The 26,025-nt window shown below is 39.3% G+C and overlaps 1 protein-coding gene across 1 annotated transcript in view; it reads left to right on the forward strand.

Annotated features, from left to right (window-relative positions):
- The window catches only part of LOC105551157, a 78,841-nt gene that overhangs the window by 10,951 nt on the left and 41,865 nt on the right, over positions 1–26,025 (forward strand). The window contains 1 exon segment of the mRNA XM_011996311.1: positions 392–475. Within this exon segment, the coding sequence (XP_011851701.1) occupies positions 392–475 (84 nt within the window).

Here is a 26,025-nt window from a genome sequence, read left to right on the forward strand (position 1 = left end):
GTGCTGGAAGAAGGAGCCAAGTCTCATATAATCCTTGGGAAGAACCCCAACAAAGCCTGACCTTAATAAATATTTTTGGATGATACTTTCTTCCTTCCCTTTTGATAATCAGCTGTAGACTTTAGGGTATTTTGCCCTAATTCAATCCAAAAAGTAGGGAACAATTTGTTCCCAAATAATTACAAACTTCCAATATAAAACATTTGAGTAAAGCCCAATTCCTAATTGCTAAAACATTGAGATGATTTTATCAGATGCAACCTGGGATCCCACTACTCCTTTCACTTCAGCCCTTTATTGTCTAACCATAAGTAGTTATTATTATCCCAAAGAAGAAAAAAGAAATTCTGTTTATTTTGTAACTTTCCTGTTTCCTGTTTCTGTTCAATAGGCATCTCCGAGTCATCCCGGGCAAAACAGCAAGCTGGGTCTCAGGATAGCTCTAAAAGCATCTATTTCAGTATGGTTCTGTAAGGTAAGATAACAACAGAGATTCAACATCATTGAAATGTTTGAAAGCAGATACAAAGGGAATCCTTTTGGTCCAGCAGAAGGCAATTTCAGCTTGAAAGGGCTTTGAGCCTTGTATAAGATGAGTGGTACATTGAGACAGTAAGGGAGGAGACCACCCCTCATATTGTCTTGTGCCCAATTTCTGCCTCCAAAGAAAGAAGAAGTAAAAACTAAAAGGCAGAAATGAAATCCACAGGCAGACAGCCCAGCGCCACACCCTGGGCCTGGTAGTTAAAGATCCGACCCCTGACCTAATTGGTTCTGTTATCTATAGATTACAGACATTGTATAGAAATGCACTGTGAAAATCCCTATCTTGTTTTGTTCCGATCTAATTATCGGTGCAAACAGTCCCCAGTCACGTACCCCCTGCTTGCTCAATCAATCATGACCCTCTCACGTGCACCCCCTTAGAGTTGTGAGCCCTTAAAAGGGACAGGAATTGGTTACTCGGGGAGCTCGGCTCTTGAGACTGAAGTCTTGCCGATGCCCCCGGCCGAATAAATCTGTAACTCGGTGTCTGAGGAGTTTTGTCTGCCGCTGGTCCTGCTACAACAGAAGAGAAGAATCAAAGTGAGATGGGGTGTTATGGGCTGCAGGCATATTGTTTCATTGTTTTAGACTATTAATCTTAAAAAACAAGGATGAGAAGAGAAGATTGGATGAAGTGATGCTTATATGCCACAGGAGCTTTGAATTTTCATAAAATTTGTGTCTTATATATGTGTTTTTAAGCTAATAATTTACAGAAATTTAAATCAATCTATAAGAAAACCCTTCATCAGAAGTGATTAGGACTGGAACTGGTTTGTTAATTGGCAAAGTTGGCCAAATAAGAGAATTGAAAAATTTAACATAAAGATAACATGTGCATTTATTTATCAGGTGTTTTTTTTTTTTTTGACGTAAAGCCCAAGCCTCTTCTTTGAGTATGGCTCCACCAATAAATGTTCCAGGTAGTCATTCTTGAATTAACCACATCAATGGTAGCAGTAATAATATTAATATTAATAATTGAGCACTACTATGCACTAGCTATTACTAATCCTCCCAGTATCTCTTGGAGGTAGCAACTATTATTATCCTCATTTTACATATGAGGGTAAGAAACTTGCCTAAAATTTATGATTAGTAAATGGTAGATATAAAATTAAAGCACAGGATGTCTGGCTCTTAAGTTGTACTCTTAATCAGGACAACAGCATCTCTGACTTCCATTTTTGGATGTCTTTAGAGGAGGAACTTTAAGAAACTGAAGACATTTGGGAAGCAATCTAACTATGGAATCCTTCCAGATTCTTTATGATCGCTTTCAAAACTTTTAAGTTGTCTCCCCCATACATACTTTAGCAACAATTTTTATTAGCTATTCATTAGCATTAAATCTTTCCAAAGCATTTTTAAGGAAACAAGAAATTTCTTTTTAATTTGTATCTATCATTTTAGTCAAATTACTTAATTTGACTGTCATTTAGTCAAATTATGTAATTAAAACTGTGTATAAAGGATCACAATAGTTATGATCAAATGACAGGTGTACAATTAAAGTAAATAGTTTAGGGATAAAATACAACTGTTTTTAGAACACAGCACTTAAGTGGAGGAATCAGAAGTAAGCAGGAGTATTATTGTCCAAGAATATTCGAGGTGCTGTGAACGTAAGTTTCTATGTGTTACAGTTGAAACGGAGATCATCAGTTAATCTACAACTACTTTAAGAGAAGGTCAGTTAAGACAGTTTTTGCCGTATTTATATTTCATTTGCGTTTTACCACTATCACAAGTGGTATAGCAATATTGCATATTATAACAGTACCGTCATATGATTCCAGGGGAATGTGCTACAGCACTGTATTTATTTTCCATTTTATATTAAAAATCCAACATGTCAGATAGTTTAAAGATAGATAGACAGATAGATAGATAATGATATGCCTCCATCTATCTATCCATCTATATTTCCACATATATATAACCTTGTAATATACATATTATATGTATGTAATAGCCTTTTTTAAAGCTTTCAGATCTATTCAAATTGACTTGCTGTTTCCTACTGTTGCTGTAACAAATAACCACAAACTTAGAGACTTAAAACAACATATATTTAATATCTCACAGTTCTGGAGTTCAGAACTGTTTAAAGTCCAAAAAAGTCTAAAATTAAGATGTTGGCAGAGTATATTTCTTCTAGAGGCTTCATCAGATGATTTGCTTCTATGCCTTTTGCAAATTCTGGAAGTTGCCAGCATTTCTTAGCTAATGGTTCCCTTCATCCTCTTCCTCACATCACTCCAACTTCTTGCTTCCATTGTCACATTTCCTCTTCTGTCACCAAATCTCTTCTTTTTCCTTGTTGTAAGAATCTTTCTGATTATGTTTAAGGCCTATTTGAAAAATCCAGTATAATCTTAACATCTCAAAATTCATAACTTAATCACATTTGCGAAGTTCCTTTTTCCATGTTAGATAATACATTTGCAAGTTCCAAAGCCTAGGACATGTATACCTTTAGTGGGCATTATTTGGCCTGCTACACTTGGCTTAATTAGAGACAAATTTCCAAAAGTAAACTAAAAAGTTAATCACATTGATATTTTAAGCAGGGATTATACCTAGAATGCCTAAACTGTGAGAAAATAAGCAGTAATCTCTTTTGAAAGCAATTTAAGAACTTTGTGTCATGTGCGTCCCTGTGAAGAGACCACCAAACAGGATTTGTGTGAGCAATAAAGCTTTTTTTTTTTTTTTGAGACGGAGTCTCGCTCTGTCACCCAGGCTGGAGTGCAGTGGCCGGATCTCAGCTCACTGCAAGCTCCGCCTCCCGGGTTCACGCCATTCTCCTGCCTCAGCCTCCCGAGTAGTTGGGACTACAGGCGCCTGCCACCTCGCCCGGCTAAGTTTTTGTATTTTTAGTAGAGACGGGGTTTCACTGTGTTAGCCAGGATGGTCTCGATCTCCTGACCTCGTGATCCGCCCGTCTCGGCCTCCCAAAGTGCTGGGATTACAGGCTTGAGCCACCGCGCCCGGCCGAGCAATAAAGCTTTTTAATCACCTGGGTGCAGGCGGTCTGGGTCCGAAAAGAGAGTCCGGGAAGGGAGATAAGGGTGGGGCCGTTTTATAGGATTTGGGTAGGTAAAGGAAAATTACAGTCATAGGGGGGTTGTTCTCTGGCGGGCAGGAGTGGGAGTCAGAAGGTGCTCAGTGGGGGAGCTTTTTGAGCCAGGATGAGCGAGGAAAAGGAATTTCACAAGGTAATGTCATCGCTTAAGGCAAGGACCAGCCATTTTCACTTCTTTTGTGGTGGAATGTCATCAGTTAAGGCGGGGCAGGCCCTTTTCACTTCTTTTGTGATTCTTCAGTTACTTCAGGCCATCTGGGCGGGCGGACGTGCAAGTCACAGGAGATGCGGACGTGCAAGTCACAGGCGTATACGTGCAAGTCACAGGGGATGCGATGACTTGCCTTGGGCTCAGAGGCCGGACACTTTGGTAATGGAGATTTTCAGATTGAATTTGTGAACTTGTAGCATATACGGCCCATTTCCTTTTAAAACGACATCTATTTGAATTGTAAAGAAAAATCCTCCGTACTTCTCACATGCCTTCCCTCTTTCCCTCCTTTGTTTTCAGCTTCTTCCCTATTTTCTTCCTTGCCTTCTTTCAGTTATGCTCCCCTGCATATTATTTAATGACTCTATGTAAGTTCTTGAGCTTTTACAGCCATTTCTTATTCAATTTTGAACTCAATAATAAGTAAAATCTAGCCTGAGTGTGCATTTTTCTCTGTTGTCAGTCCTAAATGGAAGTACTCGTTTGAAAAAAAGATGCTAGACATACATATAAAATACCAAGATAAAAATAAACAGAATAACTTCTTTTTCTTGCATCCAGTGAGGAAATTGTCAGATTGCTCTTTCCCCAACTCGGACCATAAAATCAGATTCATTAGTTTTACCTCATGCTCTTTATTTCAGTTGGGAAGAAACTCTGACTCACTTTGGCTAGGCTGAAGTCCCAGTGGGCTCTTAGGGGTAATGTTACTTGGTTTAGGGGTGACATCATTTTTTTCTATATTGAAAGCTAATAAGTTATCTCTAACTTTTTCCATCAAGGAACTAGCAGGAAGGATTTTTCTTGATTTAAGGAATTTTGCTTGTGGCTTACTACTTCCTTTACTTTTCCTTTTAAATATTTTAAACCCATATCTTTATAACATTTTCACTCTGTTTCAATCATTTAGTTGCTTTATGCTCTTCTAATGTCAATGTCTCAAATCTCCCACTCGATTTCTATGGACCACCTACTCAGCTAACCAGCTGTTCTTGATTTTATACTAGATTTTCTCTCTATATCCATTTATGAACATCATTAAATTTTCATTACAAAAGTTTTCTAAATATTAAATAGTGATTGAATGATGGGATTATGAGTTATGTTTGTTTATCTTTTGACTTTTGGGGATTATTTTTCAAGTACTTTATATTACATAAATTCTATAGTAGAAAATACTGTAGACTATACTTAATATAATTTTTTTTTGCTAAAATCTATTGTGGAAGAGACGATGGCTTTTTTGGAAAAATCTTTTTTTTTTTTTTTTTTTTTTTTTTTGAGACGGAGTCTCGCTGTCTCCCAGGCTGGAGTGCAGTGGCGCGATCTCCACTCACTGCAAGCTCCATCGCCTCCCGGGTTCATGCCATTCTCCTGCCTCAGCCTCCCGAGTAGTTGGGACTACAGGCGCCCGCCACCGCGCCCGGCTAGTCTTTTGTATTTTTTAGTAGAGACGGGGTTTCACCGTGTTAGCCAGGATGGTCTCTATCTCCTGACCTCGTGATCCGCCCGTCTCGGCCTCCCAAAGTGCTGGGATTACAGGCTTGAGCCACCGCGCCCGGCCGAAAAATCATTTTTGATACTTTCTCTACAAAAATATCATATTGTGTATATCTTTTACTTTCTCTCTCTACTTCTCTCCCTCTCTGTATGTGTGTATGAAAGGAGTTTTAAAAATAAAGCTAAATATGTTAAGTGTTGACTAAATAAAATTGAAAAAAGAGTTTAGACAGTTAAAACAAAGAAACCAACCAGATAAACCTCTATGGAAGTTAGCTAAGATCTTCTAAATAAAATAATAATAAAGTCAACTGTAACAATAAAACAATGGATGCATAATAAGTCCAAAATCTAATGCAAGGAATGTTTTTAAGGAGAGATCCGGTAATCTAATCAATGGAGAACTTTGAAGGCTTTGAGGTTTCTGAATGGATTACATGTAGGTCTCTCTTACATGCCAAGAGAGAGAGAAAGATCAAAGCAGGCCACCGGCCTCCTTGGGGATAAAGGTCAATCAGTATGAATATAGCCCCAGCTGCACCAACTCTCAGTGACAGGTCTCCAGTGCTCCTAACCTCCATATAGGCTATAGATTACCTTTGTAAAAACGCAGAAATCATAAACCCTTTGTCTCTTATTATACAACAACGACAGATTCTGTATTGCTGTTGTAACATAGAGCAGGTTGCTAAGAAGACTGCTACTAAGAGGGAGCAGCAATGACATTTAAAACACCAGAAACTCCCAAAATATTGTCTGTCTATAAATAAAGATATTACTCTTTATTCCTTTGCTCCCTTTAAATAAACTCCATAAATACTTTTTTTCTGAAGTAATCTTGTTTCTCTCAATGTTCTCGGTAATATTGCCCAAAAAGTAGCCCCCAAAAGTAGCAAGTTTCTTTTTGTGGAAAGAAAGTACTATCTCTACCCTTACTGAGAAGAGAAATGTGGAGTCAAAATCATGTCTTTTTACTTCTGCTGCTAGACTTGATTGAAAGGAGAATGTGGCATAGACATGCTATTTGTTTACCAAACTACCTTCTTTTCCTAGACACACAAAAGAACATCATTTTTAGCCTCTTTTGCAGATGCAGTTGCATTAGGGCCATTTCACTGGGTTCTAAGCAATGAGAGGTAGGCAGAAGAGGCATGACATTTCCGGGTCTAGCTGTAAAATGACTGTGTAGAACTCTCTGGCACTCTTTTTCCCTGTAGCAAAGGTTATGGAGGTAGCATGTCTACATGGCACCATCACAAGATGGTAGGAAGCTGGATTCCTGAGTCACCAAATGTAGGAAAGCCCCTGCCGACCCACATCAGACTTTGAGGGAGAAAATGTGCACTGAGTTACAATGTCTTTATCTCCAATGACTTAGAATCAAGGTCACAGTCTTTTTATTTACTTCTCACCTCTGGCTTCTGTAATGCCACTTATTCTTCTCTCAAACATTCTTAATTTATAATGTGAATTACCAGGTAATTATTTTTCCATTTACTTCCTATTGTTACTTTATGGTCTTCTGAAAAATTCTGTTTTAAAATTTTAAATAGCTTATAGAAAGGCTGAACTTTATTAGCTTTATTAGCTGTATTAACGATTTAAATTATTTTATTATAGCATCTGACTAGCAACTAGCAAAAACAGCATAGAAACTTTTACAGTCACAAAGTTTATTTTACAGTTGTACTGTTTGAAATCACATAGAGCTATAGAGTTTGGCTATTATGAATAGTATAGCTGAGTAGCTCTACCAGATCCAACCCTGCCACAGAAAACAAAACAAAACAAAATTCTGGAAGAAAATATCCAAAAGGAAGCTTGAAACTTGAAAGAAAGAACAGGGGATAGGGTTAGCTTTTTACCTTTTAGAGTTAGGACAAAACAAAGGTAGCTCTACACAGAGTGGTTAAAACTCTGATAGAAAACCTGTAGTATTCCTGTTTCTCCATATCCTCTCCAGCACCTTCTGTTTCCTGACTTCTTAATGATTGCCATTCTAACTGGATCATGCACTTTGAGACCAACCAAATGTTGTGCCTGATTAAAAAACAAGCCAACAAAACTACATCAATCAAAATCAACTCTTCAGGAGGGTATAACAGAACCTAGAGTCTCCACAACATAACATTCACAATATCCTGGGTAAAATCCAAAATTACTCAATAAAACAAACAAAAAAAAGTGGCCCATTTTATTTTTAGGAGAAAAGGCAATCAACAGAGATGAACCCTAACATGGTGCAATTATCTAAACTGTTAGGCAAGGATATTAAAGGAACTATTTCAACTATGCCCAGGAAAATAAATTAAAATACTCTCACAATAAATATAAGGACAGGAAATCTCAGCAGAGAAATTGAACTATAAAGAAGAACTCAATGGAAATTCTAGAATTGAAATCATTACAGTTGTTGTTCTCCTGCCAATTATGAATTAAAAAGGAAAAATAATTTTTATAACAGAGCACCAAAAGGAGTAAAGTATTCCTATAACCCCCTACATTTTTCCCTTTCAAATTCCTATCATGGAGTAAGCATTAGGAAGAGTTGGGGAATGTTCAGATAAAAGTACCAGCAAAGAGTGATGAATTAATTTCCCTTTCTTAAAGGAGTTTAAAGTCAAAATTTTGTGAAGCCAAATCCATACAACTTTGTTAAGAAGGGTGTAACAGAAACAAAAATATCATTGTTATAAATAATTGATATATTCTAACTGGACTGAGAGCATTGAAACAGTATCATTTGGCCCGGCGCGTTGGCTCAAGCCTGTAATCCCACCACTTTGGGAGGCCGAGATGGGCGGATCACGAGGTCAGGAGATCGAGACCATCCTGGCTAACACGGTGAAACACCGTCTCTACTAAAAAATAAAAAAACTAGCGGGGCGAGGTGGCGGGCGCCTGTAGTCCCAGCTACTCGGGAGGCTGAGGCAGGAGAATGGCGTGAACCCGGGAGGCGGAGCTTGCAGTGAGCTGAGATCCGGCCACTGCACTCCAGCCTGGGCTACAGAGCGAGACTCCGTCTCAAAAAAAAAAAAAAAAAAAGTATCAGTATCATTTTAGGACAATATTAAAATTATTTGATAGACAAAATTATTTGCCACAATACTGCAATTTTAATGACAGATCATTTTAATAGGCGTGCCATTATAATTAGAGTAATTGTATCATAATGATAAAAATCTACAGTCCTCAAACTGTTTATCATTCTCATTACCTTTTTTTGAATTCTATCCTCTTGTATTTCCCCTTAAGGCAAGTGTGTTAATAACTTATTCTCTATTAAGAAGTCATTAATTTGTAGGAAAAAATAAGGTGACATAACATAGTAAGTGGATGGAAAGGGGAAAAACAAAGGGAGTAGATGCCAAGGATGCATAAATGTCACAGGAATCTTAAAGAATAGGAAAATAATTTGGAGTCATACTCTCAATAGATTACATCTCTGTCTTAAATTGCTACTCGTTTTTTGGAAATGCTCTGTGAAACTACATGAAATGTGTTCAACACTGTCATAATAAGGGAGGAGACCACGCCTCATATTGTCTTATGCCCAATTTCTGCCTCCAAAGAAAGAAGTAAAAACTAAAAGGCAGAAATGAAATCCACAGGCAGACAGCCCGGCACCCCGCACCCTGGGCCTGGTAGTTAAAGATCGACCCCTGACCTAATTGGTTCTGTTATCTTATAGATTACAGACATTGTATAGAAATGCACTGTGAAAATCCCTATCTTGTTTTGTTCCACTCTAATTACCGGTACACACAGCCCCCAGTCATGTACCCCCTGCTTGCTCAATCAATCACGACCCTCTCACATGCACCCCCTTAGAGTTGTGAGCCCTTAAAATGGACAGGAATTGGTTACTCGGGGAGCTCAGCTCTTGAGACTGAAGTCTTGCCGATGCCCCCGGCCGAATAAACCCCTTCCTTCTGTAACTCGGTGTCTGAGGAGTTTTGTCTGCCGCTGGTCCTGCTACAATAACACTACACGTTACTCATTCTAAAAAAAAAAAAATCACATTGGTTTAAAGGATGAGAAAAGAATTACAGTGATGCTTAAAAGATGTACATGGAATTATTGTCTCCAGCATGTTACACTGTTACGGTAGCTCTTTGTGACATATTTATTATGGAATCGGTATTTTATTTTAATTTGATGGCAGGAATATTTTCTTTTGATGTGATCATCTGTATGAACACTCTGCTTTCTTCTTTTCTGTTTTCAATTCAATTTCCAAACACAGAGTAGGAATATTTTTGCTTCCTTTGTTCACAAATGAATAACAGCTCTCCTATATCTGAAAAAAAGAGCAGACAGAACACACTGACAATGTAGCAAACGTGGTTTCTGTAATTTTGAAAGATAGCATTAATTAATAACATGATTCCTTTCTATCTCTGCCTACTTTCTCCCTCAGCTGATATTTTTGGAAGTCCACAAGAGATCTTTACATGGCTTCTTAGATTTTTTTTCTCACATTGCTCAGAACAAAGAATAATTGTGCCCTAAGGATAAAAGAACAATGACACTTGTGCTTATTTTTCTTTAAAAGTCCACTATTGTTTCTGCTGTGTGCATCCACTGCCTTCCTGATTTCCTTCCGTTTCACTGTGTAAAATGCCCATTGCAGAGTGATGTATTGAAATCACATATTGCAAATACATTTGGAGTTTATTTATATTATCAGCACAGTCGCCAAATGCCAAGTCTCTCCACAGATTTCTGATGGAACATATTAACCCTGTACTGCTTTTTAAATTAAAGTCTGTGGAAATAAGATGTCTATGGAAAGTGGCTGCGTCAAAGGTCTGTGAGACCACACCCACATTTGGAGATTCATTAGAAAAACTCGTGGGACTCAGCAAATAGTCGTACATATGTAGAAGATTTACTAGAGAAATAGTATAATTACACAGCCTGATCATAAAGGGAAAAGATTCAGGCGGAATGTGGACAAATCTATGTGCTAGCCTCTTCATGCTCTCTTCCTCTCATGAGGGTCACTCAGAGCAAACTCTTCCCCAGAAAAAAAAAAATGCAACAACATGTGTGTGATGTTTCTGCACAGGTAAGCCCACTAGGGACTCAGCACCCAGGATTTTGATTGGAGGCTGGTCATGTAGGTATCATGTACCAAATTTCCAGACAAGCAGAAGGAAAGCGGGGGTTCAGCATAAACCACATTGGTTGTACAGTTTTGGCACAACGAGCTGCTGTTATCAGTTCTGGGAATGGTAGGAACTCTCTTGAAATCCAAGTTAACAGATGCCAGCCAAGGGCCAAAGTTACAAGCAGACGTTTCTTAGGATAGAATTCTAAGGCATGGTATCTCAACTCTTTTCTGCACAGTGGCTAACCAAGGTAGCCTTTGCCAATAGGAAATTCTTGAACACCTACAGTTTACCTAAAAATAAATGCCCTTTATACTGCAGGCTACCTGCCTCAGCAAAGTTATTGGCCTAGCAGTTTGTTTCCTAGTTACAAATACAGATTTTTCCCATATAATTTATCAGTTTATTTTTGTGAAGGGAATAGAATTGGAAAAGCTTCAGTAAAACAATTGATCTTACATTTTTCTGTCAATGGTCTCATTAACTAGATTGTCAAAGTATGCAATTAACAAGATGTTGGAATTAATCAGAGTTAAAATGTAATTTCTCTCTGATCCTACTAAAACTAAAATCCGATTATGACACTTTGGCTACTGTAAATTTTATGGCATAGTGAAGTTCACTTTTTGATAGGCAAGTTGAAGCTACTCCACATTCTTTGCTGCTCATCTCAATTTTAGTAAACAAGTTTTTAGTATACATATCAGTTTAACTTAATTTTTTAATTGTTATTTCTCCTTTAACATTAAGAATTCACCTACTTATAATTAACCACAATTGTTTGTTTTTCTTTTAACTTGTGAAAGCCTTCTACTTACTACTCAAATACTTTAAATGCAGATCTTTATATCAGGCTCAGTCATACCTACTGTTACTTCTTGGATGTATTTTGTCTGGCCCTAAGTAACTCCTTTAAAAATTTTATTTATGCAAGAATGCCCGGCCGGGTGCAGTGGCTCACGCCTGTAATCCCAGCACTTTGGGAGGCCGAGGCAGGTGGATCACGAGGTCAGGAGATCGAGACCACCCTGGCTAACACGGTGAAACCCTGTCTCTACTAAAAACTCCAAAAAATTAGCCAGATGCGGTGGTGGGCGCCTATAGTCCCAGCTACTCGGGAGGCTGAGGCAGGAGAGTGGTGTGAACCCGGAAGGCGCAGCTTGCAGTGAGCTGAGATCACACCATTGCACTCCAGCCTGGGAGACAGAGCGAGACTCTGTCTCAAAAAAAAAAAAAAAAAAGAATCCCAGGTGAGTAAGTTCAACTGGATAATCAAAATTGTCCTATTTCATTTTGTGAGACTTGGTGCGCACAAAGGGAACTTGGTCCTGAGAATAGGGTGGGATTTATGAATACCAATTCTGATGCCAGGGAGATAGGAATTTAAGTGCTTTCTATGCCACTTTCTAACTGTGTGACCCTGGGTAAGTCCTTTAACCTATCCCCAATCTTCAAATGTGTAAAATGGGGGGAAAAATAACAGCTCCTCCTTCTGAGCATTGAAAGGATTAAATTTTAAAAATATATGAAGCACATAGGGTAGTCTTTGCTTAGTACATTTTAGAAATTATTATTATTATTATTATTTTTTTTTGAGACGGAGTCTCGCTCTGTCGCCCGGGCTGGAGTGCAGTGGCCAGATCTCAGCTCACTGCAAGCTCCGCCTCCCGGGTTTACGCCATTCTCCTGCCTCAGCCTCCCGAGTAGCTGGGACTACAGGCGCCCGCCACCTCGCCCGGCTAGTTTTTTGTATTTTTTAGTAGAGACGGGGTTTCACCATGTTAGCCAGGATGGTCTCGATCTCCTGACCTCGTGATCCGCCCATCTCGGCCTCCCAAAGTGCTGGGATTACAGGCTTGAGCCACCGCGCCCGGCCAGTTATGGGATGTTTATACATAGAAAAAGGGCCATGAAAATTTTGATGAAATACCATCCTTCTGAATTTAAGGTGTATAAATATCCTACAAAAGATTCAGAATGTACTCCTCATCTCCTTGTCTTCTTTTCCCTCCTCTCCACTTCAATGTAAAACAATCTAGCAGGACTAGCAGCAACTTTACAATACAACCATGTGCATAGCACCACTCGAAATGAAATGATGAAATTGTGATGTGGCATTTATCAGCAAAAGAAGAGAAGATCACTATATAAGCCTTCAAGCAAATCACAATTATGCTTCTCCTGTGCTACCTTTCACTTACCTCCAAACCTGCAAGTAGTTAGATAGCTGGGTAATGGGAGATAAGTACCTGAGAGAATTATTTTAGATAAATGTTATTTTAAATAAATATTAAATCTGTGACATCTTCTTCTATCTATTCCAGGAGTGTAGACAGGGAAATGATGTGATCTGTCCTTAGACCCAGAGTCAGTGAAAGGACTTGTGTTCACATGAAAACAAACTCTGATCAGAATACTATAATTACATAGAAAAAAGGCACTGTCTGTATATGGATACCTATATCTATATATTTATATATATAAATAAAATTATTTTGTCTGCAATTTTTACTTCAAAAATGACAGTTTTATGTTGTGTTATACCAGTGACTGACTTTGATAAAAATGAGGTTAGAGACATCTTCTGGTGAGCATAATTCTAGATTTCTGAAGAGAAGGCTAGAGAGTTTTGTTCTCAAAATAGCAATTTCTAAAGTAATTCATTTTGAGTATGTGGGTCACTGTTATTCAAGTAAATACTGCCATGGTTTCTCATAAAATTACCATGAGTAAAGGTTGGATAGCAAAAATCAAGCAAGCCATTAAAAAGGTTCATTCTAAAAAAAAAAAAAGTGGATCTAAATTATTGAGCCTTTTGAAATTTTAATTTTTGCAAGTACATAGAGGTATATATATATTTATGGGGTACATGAGATGTTTTGATACAGGCTTGCAATGTGTAATAATCACGTAATGCAAAATGGAGTATCCAACCCCTCAAGCATTTATTCTTTGTGTTAAAAACAATCCAATTATACTCTTTTAGTCATTTTAAATGTACAGTTTAATTATTATTGAATATAGTCACCTGGTTACACTATCAAATAATAGGTCTTATTCATTCTTCTATTTCTTTGCACTGATTAACCATCCCCACCTCATCCTCACCCCCTCACTACCCTTCCCAACCTGATAAACATCCTTCTATTGTCTGTCTTGAGTTCAATTGTTTTGGTTTTCAGATGACACAAATAAGTGAGAACATGCAGAGTTTGCCTTTCTGTGCCCGGCTTTTTTCACTTAGCATAATGACCTCCAGGTCCATCTGTGTTGTTGCAAATGACAGGCTCTCATTATTGTTTATGGCTAAGTGTTACTCTATTGTGTGTAAGTACCACATTTTCTTTATTCAACTGTTGGAAGACACTTAGGTTACTTCGAAATTTTGGCTATTGCAAATAGTGCTGCAACAAACATGAACGTGCAGATGTCTCTTCTACCTACTGTTTTCCTTTCTTCTGGGTATATACCCAGCAGTGGGATTGTTGTATCATATGGCGGCTCTACTTTTAGTTTTTGGAAGAAGTTCTAAAGTGTTCTCCATAGTGGTGACACTAATTTACATTCCCACCAACAGTGTACGAGGGTACCCTTTTCTCCACATTCTTCCCAGCATTTGCTGTTGCCTGTCGTTTGGATAAAAGCCATTTTAACAGAGGTGAGATGATATCTCATTGTAGTTTTGATTTGCATTTCTCTGATGATCAGTGATGTTGAACACCTTTTCTTTTTTTTTTTTTTTTGAGACGGAGTCTTGCTCTGTCGCCCAGGCTGGAGTGCAGTGGCACCATCTTGCCTCACTGCAAACTCCGCCTCCCGGGTTCATGCCATTCTCCTGCCTCAGCCTCCCTGTAGCTGGGACTACAGGCGCCCGCCACCACGCCCGGCTAATTTTTGTATTTTTAGTAGAGACGGGGTTTCACCGTGTTAGCCAGGATGGTCTCGATCTCCTGACCTCATGATCCGCCCGTCTCGGCCTCCCAAAGTGCTGGGATTACAGGCATGAGCCACTGTGCTTGGCGAACACCTTTTCATATGCCTGTTTGCCATTTGTATGTCTTCTTTTGAGAAATGTCTATTCAAAACTTTTGCCTATTAAAAAAAATCAGATTATTAGGTTTTTTTTTCCCCTACAGAGTTGTTTGAGTTCCTTATATATTCTGGTTATTAATCCCTTGTCAGATGGATAGTTGCAAATGTATTATCTCATTCAGTTGGTTGTCTATTTACTCTGTTGATGGTTTCCTTTAGTGTGTAGAAGTTTTTAAACTTGATGCGATCCCATTTGTCCATTTTTTGCATTGGTTGCCTGTGCTTGTGGGGTATTACTCAAGAAGTTTTTGCCCATACCAGTGTCCTGGAGAGTTTCCCCAATGTTTTATTGTAGTAGGTTCATGGTTTGGGTCTTAGAATTAAGTTTTTTTTTTATTTTTTTAAAAATTTTTAAAATTTTTTGAGACAGTTTCGCTCTTGTTGCCCAGGCTGGAGCGCATTGCCGCAACCTTGGCTCATCGCAACCTCTGCCTCCCGGGTTCAAGCAATTCTCCTGCCTCAGCCTCCCAGAATTAAGTTTTTAATCCATTTTTATTTGATTTTTGTATATGGTGAGAGATAGGAATCTATTTTCATTCTTCTATATATGGATATATACAGTTCTCCCTGCACCATTTATTGAAGAGACTAACTTTTCCCCAATATATGTTCTTGGCATCCTTGTCTAAAATGAGTGTATTGTAGGTGTGTGAATTTGTTTTTGTATTCTCTATTCTGTTCCATTGATCTATGTATCTGTTTTTATGCCAGCACCATGCTGTGTTGGTTACTATAGCTGTGTAGAATAATTTGACATCAGGTAGTATGATTCCTCTGGTTTTGTTCTTTTTGCTTGGATAACTGGTTATTCTGGGCCTTCTGTGGTTTTAGATAAATTTTAAGATTGTTTTTACTATTTCTGTGAAGAATGTCATTGGTATTTTGTTAAGGATTGCATTAAATTTGTAGGTTGCTTTGGGTAGTGTGGACATTTTAACAATATTGATTCTTCCAATCCATGAATGTGGGGTATCTTTTCATTTTTTGTATGTCCTCTTCAATTTCTTTAATCAGTGTTTTATAAGTTTCATTATAGAGATAATTCACTTCTTTGGTTAATTCCTAGGTGCTTAATTCTATTTGTGGTTGTTGTAAATGGGATTACATTTTTATTTCTTTTTCAGATTGTTCATTGTTGGCATATACAAACACTATTGATTTTTGTATGTTGATTTTTGTATCCTGCAACTTTACTAAATTGGTTTATCAGTTCTAGTAGTTTTTTTGGTGGAGTTGTTAGGTTTTTCCAAATATGAGATCATATCATCTGCAAACAAGGATAATTTAATTTATTCTTTTCCAATTTGGATGCCTTTCATTTCTTTCTCTTCTCTGATTGCTCTAGAGCAATCTGGTAGATTGAATCTCATAGGATTTCCAGTACTGTGTTGAATAACAATGGTGAAAGTTGGCTTTTTTGTCATGTACCAGAACATAGAGGAAAAGCTTTCAGTATTTCCCCATTCAGTATGATACTAGCTGTGGGTCTGTTGTATATGGCTTTCATTACGTGGAGGTATGTTCCTTCCATACCCAATTTTTTTAGGGTTTTTATTGTGAAGGAATGTTGAATCTTATCACATGCTTTTCCACATTCATTGAAACAAACATATGGATTTGTCCTTCATTCTCTTGATATGATTCATTTGTGTAGGTTGAACCATCCTGTATCTCAGGGATAAATCCCACTTAGTCATGATGAATGATCTTTTTAATGTATCGTTGAAATTGGATTGCTAGTATTTTGTTGCAGATTTTTGTAACAATATTCATCAGGTATATTGGCCTGTAGTTTTTGTTTGTTGTTGTGTCTTTGTCTGGTTTTGGTATCAGGGTTACATTGGCCTCATAGAATGAGTTTGAAAGTATTCCCTCCTCCTCTATTTTTTGGAATAGTTTGAGTAGCATTGGTATTAATTCTTCTTTAAATGTTTAATAGAATTTAGCAATGAAGCACTGGAGCCCAGGCTTTTCTTTACTAAACAACTTTTTAATATGGCTTCAACCTTGTTAATTGTTATTGGTGTGTTCATTTTTAAAAAATTTCTCCATGGTTTAATCCTGGTAGGTTGTATCTGTCTAGGAATTTGTCTATTTCTTCTAGATATCCCAATTTATTGGCATATAGTTGTTCATAGTAGCCACTAATGATACTTTGAATTTCTGTGGTATCAGTTGTAATGTCTCCTTTTTCATATCTGATGTTTTTTGGTTTTTTTTTTTTTTGAGATGGAGTCTCGCTCTGTTGCCCAGGCTGGAGTGCAGTGGCTGGATCTCAGCTCATTGCAAGCTCCGCCTCCTGGGTTCACGCCATTCTCCTGCTTCAGCCTCCCGAGTAGCTGAGACTACAGGCACCCGCCACCTCGCCCGGCTAGCTTTTTCTGGGTATTTTTTAGTAGAGACGGGGTTTCACCATGTTAGCCAGGATGGTCTCAATCTCGTGACCTCGTGATCCACCCATCTCGGCCTCTCAAAGTGCTGGGATTACAGGCTTGAGCCACCGCGCCTGGCCATCTGATGTTATTTGTTTGGATCTTCTCTCTGTTTTTCTTAGTTTGTTTGGTTAACAGTTTGTCAATTTTATTTAGTTTTTCAAAAAAACCAATTTTTTGTTTACTTGATCTTTTGTATTGTTTTCATTTCAAGTTCATTTATTTCTGCTCTAATTTTTCTTATTTCTTTTCTTCTACTAATTTTGGGTTTGGTTTGCTCTCATTTTTATCATTCTTTAAGATGCATCACCCAGTTTTTTCTTTGAAGTTTTTCTTCTTTTTTGAAGTAGGCACTTTTAGCTATAAACTTCCATCTTAGTACCGCTTTTGCTATATTCCATAAGTTCTGTTCTATTGTATTTCCATTATGATGTGTTTCAGAAAATTTTTCAATTTCCTTCTTAATTTCTTCATTGACCCATTCATCATTCAGGAGCATATTGTTTACTTTCCATGGGTGTGTATAGTGTCCAAAATTCCTCTTGTTATTGATTTCTAGTTTTATTCCATTGTGATCAGAGATGCTTAGTATTATTTCAATTTCTTGAATGTTTAAAGACTTGTTTTGTGACCTAACATATGGTCTATCCTTGCAAATGATTCATGTGCTGAGAAGAATGTGTACTTTGCAGCTCTTGGGTGAAATGTTCTGTAAATATGTATTAGGTCTATTTGATCTGTAATGCAGATTAAGTCTGATGTTTCTTTGTTGATTTTCTCCTGGCTGGGATATCTCTCCAATGTGGAAAGTTGGGTGTTGAAATCTCCAGATGTTATCATATTGCAGTCTATCTGTCTCTTTAGTGCTAATAATATTTGCTTTATATTATATGTATACACCTAACGCTGGTGCTCCACCGTTAGGTGTATATATATTTAAATTTGTTATATCCTTTTGCTGAGTTGACCCTTTTATCACTATATAGTGGCCTTCTTTGTCTCTTTCTATAGTTTCTGTCTTAAAATTTGTTTTGCCTGATATAAGTATAGCTATTCCTTCTCTTTTTTGGTTTCCTTTGCCATAGTATAACTTTTCTCAACCCTTTTTTTTTTGTCTATGTGTGTCTTTATAGGTGAGGTGTACTTCTTGTAGGCAATCAATCAATGGGCCTTTTTTATCCATTCAGCCACTCTACGTCTTTCTATTGGAGAGTTTAGTCCATTGACATGGAGTGTTATTATTGATAAGTAAGGACTTATGCCATTTTGTTATTTGTCTTCTGCTTGTTTTGTGATCTTCTTTTCCTCTTTTTTTTCCTCCCTGTATTCCTTTTAGTGAAGGTGATTTTCTCTGGTGATACGACTTAGTTTCTTGCTTTTTATTTTTTGTGTATTTGTTTCATGTTATTTGCATTGAGATTGCCATGGGGCTTCCAAATACTATCTTATAACTCATTACTTTAAGCTAATAACAACACTGTCTGCATAAACAAACAAGCAAAAGAGAATTAATAAAGACTCTATCCCTTAACTTTGCCCCTCTGCTTTTTAACTTTTTGTTGTTTCTGTTTATATCTTATGGTACTGTCTATGTCTTGCAAAGTTTTGTAGTTACTATTTTTGATTGGTTCTTTATTTAGACTTTCTACTTAAGATAAGAGTAGTTTACACACCAAAGTTGCAGTATTATATTAATTTGTGTTTTTTTGTGTGCTTACTGTTACCAGTGAGTTCTGTACCTTCAGAGGATTTCTTATTGCTCATTAACATCCTTTTCTTTTTGACTGGAGTACTCACTTTAGCATTTCTTGTAGGACAGGTCTGGTGTTGATGAAATCCCTCGACCTTTGTTTGTCTAGGAAAGTCTTTACTTCTCCTTCATGTTTGAAGGATATTTTTAGCAGATATATTATTTTAGGGTAAAAGTTTTTTTTTTTTTGTTTTCCTTCAGTACTTTAAATATGTTATGCTACCCTCTCCTGGCCTGTAATGTGTCCACTGAAAAGTCTGCTGCCAGATGTACTGGAGCTCCATTGTATCTTATTTGCTTCTTTTCTCTTGCTGCTTATAGGACTCTTTCTTTATCTTTGACATTTGGGAGGTTGATTGTCAAATGCATTGAGGTAGTCTTTTTACTGAGATAAATCTGCTTGGTGTTCTATCATCTTGTTCTTGGATACTGATATCTTTCTCTAGGTTTCGGAAGTTCTCTATTATCCCTTTGAATGAACTTTCTACCCCTGTGTTTTTCTCTATCTCCTCTTTATGGCCAATAAATGTTGTTTGCTCAGCCATTTACTAGATATTGTAGGCATGCTTCATTGTTTTTTTATTCCTTTTTTTCTTTTGTCTCCTCTGACTGTATTTTCAAATAGCCTATCTTCAAGCTCACTAATTATTTCTTTGGTTTAACCAATTCTTCTTTTAAAAGGCTCAGATTCTTCAGTATGCCAATTGCATTTTTCAGCTCCAGAATTTCTGCTTGATTCTTTTTATTTCGACCTTTTTGTTAAATTTGTCAGAATTCTGAATTTTTTCTCTGTGTTATCTTGAATTTGTTAGAGTTTATTGAAAATGGCTATTTTTAATTCTCTGTCTGAAAGGTCACATATCTCTGTTTTTTTGACGATTGGTCCCTGGTGCCTTATTTAGATCATTTGGTGAGAAAATGTTTTCCTCCATGATTCTGATACTTGTAGATGTTCTTCAGTGTCTGGGCATTGAAGAGTTAGGTATTTATTGTAGACTTTCTAGTCTGGACTTGTTTGTACCTTTCCTTCTTGGAAAGGCTTTTCAGATATTCTGAAGGACTTAGGTGTTGTGATCTAAGCTGTGTCTGCTTTAGGGGGCACTCTAAGTCCTGTAATGCTGTGTTTCTTGCAGACTCATTGAGGTACTGCCTTGATGATTTTAGGCAAGATCTGGTCCAATTTTCTCTGGGTGACCCGGAAAAGACTTTTGCTCTCTTCCCTTGCTTTCTTTCAAACAAATGGCATCTTTCTCTGTCTCTGTTCTGAACTACCTGGAGCTGTGAGTGGAGTGACACAAGCACTCCTGTAGCCACCACCACGCAGACTGCACTGGGTCAGACAGCACAGTACTGGGTCTTGCCCAAGGCTTTGTATAACCACTCCCTGGTTACTTCCTATGTTCGCTCAAGGCCCTCTACAATCAGCAGATGTCTTAGCCAGCTAGGCTCCGGTCCTTCCTTTCAGGGTGGCTAGCTCCCCCAGGCCCCAGGCAGGTCCAGAGGTGATGTCTTAGAGCCAGGGACTAGAATCAAAACCTTAGATATTTTTCTGGTGATCTATTGTGCTACAACTGCGATGGCACTCAAACTAAAAGATGCAGTCCTTGCCACTCTTCCTTCCCCTTTCCAAAGGCAGTGGAGCCTCACCCTGAGACCACCAAAACCACAGTCCCACAGGAAATACTGCCAGACTACTGCCAATGTTTGTTCCTTTAGGGTGCAAGAGCTCTTCAGCCAGGTTTTGGTGAATGCTGCCTGGCCTAGGACTCACCCTTCAGGAAAGTGGGCTCCTATCTGGGCCAGGGCAGGTGCAGAAATGCCATCCAAGAGCCAAATCCAGGAATTGGTGCCCCCAAAGCCTATTTAGTACTCTACCTCCCTTGTGGCTGATACCTAAGATGCAAGGCAAAGTCCAATTTACTTTTCCATCCATTTTTCTCAGGCAGAAGTAGTCTCATCACATAGCCACCACAGCTGGGAATGTGCTGAGTCTCACTTGAAGGCAGCAAGTCTCAAAGCCTCACCCAAGGCCCTCAAAATAGTATCTGGGTATTGCTGCTGGTTATTCAGGGTCCAAGGGCTCTTCAGTTAACATGATGAATCCTGCCAGGACTGGGTCTTTCCCTTCACGACATTTCTAGACACACCTGGGCCAAAAGGGGTGTCCAAGAGCTAGGACCTGAAACAGGGACCTCACGACTCTGCCCAGTGCCTTATCTTTCTGTGATTGAGCCAGTATTCAAGATGCAAGACAAGGTCCTTCCCCCTGTTCCTTCTCCTCTCCTCAAACACAGGGAAAATGTCTCTTTTGGAGTCACGGGCTGTGAATCCTGGAGTTAGGGAAGGGGTGATGTTAACAGTCTCTTAGCCACCCTGGCTGATGTCTCAGTAGCTTGTGTGCCCCCCACCAATCCACTGGCTCTGGGCCCAGTTCAGTACTAGGGCTTACATAGGAGTTGCAGTCCTTGTGGCCTAGAGTGCTTTCAGGTTTATTTAGGGACCCAGGGCACTTTAGCCTGTGGTCAGGAGGCTTGCAGTAACTCATGTTTGAACCACTAGGATCAGTGATTCTCCTGTAGCTAAGTCTGGTTTAAATGGTCCTTTAAATACCAGGCATCAGCTGAGTTTGGTGTAGTTTTGTTTTCTGCTATAACAGGGCATCACTGAGTTCAGTGCCTCACAATTGCTAAGCGCTCTCTCTCTCTCTCTAGCACACAGAAATGCTTTCTGCACCATGCTGTCAGTACTAGGGGAAGGGGGAAGGGTGGCAAAGGCAGTTTAAGACAGATTTTCCTACCCCTTCAGTGCCTCTTTCAATGATATGAAGGTAAAACCAGGTACTGTGAGTGCTCACCCGATTTTTGGTTCTTATGAAGGTGCTTTTTCTTGTGTAGTAGTTGTTAAATTGGTGTTCTTGCAGGGGGGATGATTGCTGGAAACTTCTGTTCCACCATCTTGCTCCACCCAAGTCTCCAAGCCCTTTATTTAATCAAACTTATTCATACTGAAGGAAACAGAGTATAGTAGCAAGAAGATGCTCATCTAGGGATGTTTAATAGAATATTTTTCAAGGTGGGGTGTGGTGGCTCATGCCTGTAATCCCAGCACTTTGGGAGGCTGAGGCGGGCGGATCACGAGGTCAGGAGATCGAGACCATTCTGGCTAACACGGTGAAACCCCGTTTCTACTAGAAAAAAAAAATACAAAAAATTAGCTGGGCATGGTTGTGGGCACCTGTAGTTCCAGCTACTCAGGAGGCTGAGGCAGGAGAATGGCGTGAACTCGGGAGGTGGAGCTTGCAGTGAACAGAGACCGTGCGCCACTGCACTCCAGCCTGGGCGACAGAGTGAGACTCTGTCTCAAAAAAAAAAGAATATTTTTCAATCTAATCACATGTTCATGAATAATCACCCTGTCACAACGAATGCAACCTTAGTATTTAAGGATGGGGTCTCAGCATGTGTCAATTTTTTATAGCACAATTTACAGGAAGAGCAGAGATAGTAGGACTCTAAAGGAGTTCATTCTTTTTAGAGGCCAGGCAGATGTATGAGTTCAACCATGTCCTTGACCCCTTTCTTTCCCTATGCCTGCCACAATGAATTTATTCACTCTCTGATTGGTTGGACAGATTGCCAGCCTCACATCCAAATTCAGCGAAAGGAGAAGCTCACTGTGTAGAGAGGGCTCACTGTTGCTGTTTAGCCTCTTAATTTTGTTCTGCACTTGCTACTATAGTCAAATCAGTAATAGCACCTTCCACATCCTGGGCCATGAATGAAACATTGACAGATCTCCCAGAGCCTCCAGAGAAGTGTCCAAGCTGGCCATGATCTTGATTTCAGCCTTCTGGGACCAAAAGCATAGAAACCTGTTGATCCAACCTGTACTTTTGATCTATGTAACTGTGAAATAGCAAATTTGTATACTCTAAAGCTGATAAATTTGTGGGAACTTGTTAGGTCAGTCATAGAAAACTAATACAGAGAATAACAGAAATGAAAGTGAAATATACATTTTAAAAGATATTTAAAAACATGTTTTGGAAAAAAGGGTAACTAGGTAAATTGAAGAGGAGTACAGGGGGAAAAAGATTTCTTTCCTTACCCATTACAAGGTTCATAGCTCAGATTAACAAAAGAAAAGCATACACACTTATTTAATATAAGTTTTATGTAACATGGGAGGCTTCAGAAATGAAGACTCAAAGACCCAGAGAAAACTGTATATTTTACGCTAAGTCTAATGAAGAAGTGGGTAGTTGTGGAGAAACACGATTGGACAAAATGAGGGTATGGGGCCAGGCGAGGTGGCTCACGCCTGCAATCCCAGCACTTTGGGAGGCCGAGGTGGGAGGATCACTTGAGGTCAGGAGTTCAAGACCAGCCTGCTGACATGGTGAAACCCCATCGCTACTAAAAATACAAAAAATTAACCAGGGGTGGTGGTGGGCGCCTGTAATCCCAGCTACTTGGGAGGCTGAGGCAGGAGAATTACTTGAACCTGGGGGGACAGAGGTTGCAGTGAGCCAAGATCATGCCACTGCGTGACAGAGTGAGACTCTGCCTCAGGAAAAAAAAAAAAAGTATGACCTAATGGTAATAAACTTTGGAGTTAGAGGGTGGAAATTTAGCAAGGCTTGTTTGTTCAGATTCTTCTTGGCATCCCTGTGTGACATTCCTTTCCTGCGGCATAGGGCAGGACCCCTCTGGAATGAGAGTCTTATGACCTATTTTCAAGGAAAACTCGGCTAGGTTTTATGGCCTGATTTAGTGGACAAGGAACCTGGGGGAATTCTTTCTAGCTTTTATTACTTGCTTCTGCTATTTCCTCAAATGCCTGGGTACCATATTTTGGAGTAGTACGTGCTGAACCCTATCAGGAGCCACAGGATTCATTAAGAAAAGAATGATTTGAATATATGTAATGAGTCCAAAGTTCAAGAGAGTAAAGTCTTAAGAATCCTGGGATTCTGAACAATTAGCTGGGCAAGTTGCTGGGATTTTAACTGAATTTGTGATTATCTGGCTGTTGCCCCCTTTAGCCCCAGCTTCAAAAGTTGTATTTCTGCTTTGGATTCTATTTTACATTTCTGCTCCGGTCAACCTTCTAGTCCCTACGTCTTTTTGCAACAGCAGCCACTCCACTGTGCTCTTTCTTGAGGATTGGAACTCTGCTCCTGAATATCAGAGACTGATAGACTGCAGTCCAAAGACCCACCTTTTAGATGCCAACTGCTCTTCTCTACTGCCATTTCTGAGTCTTGGCTCCTTCACAGCAGCAGGAATTTTGCTTCTCTCCTAGTACTAACTCTTTGCCTGAACCAAACAGGACAAAGTTCTACCCCTGTGGGAGCAGTCTCTCAATTGAAAAATATTCACTGAACATTTCTTCTGTGTAGGGTGACCATAAATTAAGCGAAAACACTTGGGACAGAGAAGAGACTGTCATTAACAATCCTGCCAGAACAATAGGCATAACTGGAACTGTCCTGGCAAATCTGTATGAATACTCATCTTGGCTATATTCCAACTGATAGTCCAGGGGCCTGGATTAGAGTAATGAAAAGCACACACCTGGCCGGGCGCGGTGGCTCACGCTTGTAATCCCAGCACTTTGGGAGGCCGAGGCAGGCGGATCACCTGAGGTCGGGAGTTCAAGACCAGCCTGACCAACATGGAGAAACCCCGTCTCTACTAAAAATACAAAATTAGCCGGGGTGGTGGCACATGCCTGTAATCCCAGCTACTTGGGAGGCTGAGGCAGGAGAATCACTGGAACCTGGGAGGCGGAGGTTGCGGTGAGCCAAGATCGTGCCATTGCACTCCAGCCTGGGCAAAAAGAGTGAAACTCTGTCTCAAAAAAAAAAAAAAAAGAAAGAAAGAAAAGCACACACCAGGCAAAAAATAGTGCTCCCTTGGAGTTTACGTTTTACTAGAGAAGACAGACAATAAACAAAATAAAGAAAAAAAGTACTGTAAAATGTTAGATAATAATAAAAGGCTATCGGACAAATAAAGCATAGAAGGAAGAGTTGAACTGGGTATATAACTGTGTGGGAGTGCAAAATAAAAAGTTCTGGTCAGGGTAAGCCTCAGTGAGAAGCTGACTTCTGAGAAGAGACCTGTAGAGGATGAGGGAAGGCACCATAAGGAAATCTGTGGGAAGAGAGTTCCAGGTGGTGAGGAGAGCAAATACAAACACCTGAGGAAGAAGTATGCCTGGTGGGTTCTAGGTAAGAGCAGGTAATGGGTCAGATCAAGGAGGGCTTTGCAGGCTATGGTGAAGAATTTTCCTTTACTTTGAGTGAAATGAGGACCCAAGCGAGGGTGTGAATCAGTGGAGTGATTATGATCTAATTCCAGTTTCAACAGGATTTCTTTGGTTGCTGTGTTGAGAGTAGCCTGTGAGAGCTAGGGGTAGAAGGAGCGAGACACATGTCTTATTCACTTGAATGAACAGAAGAGCAAACCTAACAGGACCAGCCTCACAAGCCCCGACACATGTGGTCCCTCCCTTTGCCCCACAAGGCATCAGGTGGGCCTGTGCCCGTCAGAGTCCCTCCTTGCCTGTCCACTGAGCTGTGACTACACAGCTATAGCTAGCTGACAATTGCCATGGGTCAGGATGAGACATAAATCAAAGCTACAAACATGTGTTTGTATTATAAATGAAGAGCGACATAGTTTACCATGCTGACACTCACATTTTATTTTTCAGCTGATCTTTACAGGAGATTGTGGTATTGTGATATAATAAGAAATATATATTTCATCTGTGTCCCCAGTTCCTGGAATAGAGCTCCAAAACCCCTGTCATTTCCTGACTAATAGGAGTGCTAGGTACATCTTTTGTTCTGATATTTGGTCTTTGACCTTGGTTCCTGACACAGAGTTCCTAATCGCTTGGAACTTCCAGGGTGATAGGAGTACCTTTTGTCCTAATAAGGCGAGTCATGGTGGACTCCTGGATAGGAACTGGTCACCAGAAAAACCAAGCTGTACTTAGAGAGTTAGTCCAGCTTCATCTCCCATCGCACAGGAAGGAGAGAGGGGCTAGGGACTGACTTAATAATTGGTCATGTGTATGTGATAAAGCTTCTGTAAAAATCCCTAAACTACGGAGTTTGGAGAGCTTCTGGGTTTCTGAACACATGGAAGTGCTGAGAGGGTGACATGGCGAAAAGGGCATAGAATCTTTGCACCCCATCACACATACCTTACCTGTGTATCACTTTATCTAGCTGTTCGTCTGTATCCTTTATAATGAATCAGTAAACATAAGCAAAGCGT

The sequence above is a fragment of the Mandrillus leucophaeus genome, unplaced genomic scaffold, assembly GCF_000951045.1.
Source record: "Mandrillus leucophaeus isolate KB7577 unplaced genomic scaffold, Mleu.le_1.0 Scaffold509, whole genome shotgun sequence".
NCBI lineage: Eukaryota > Metazoa > Chordata > Mammalia > Primates > Cercopithecidae > Mandrillus > Mandrillus leucophaeus.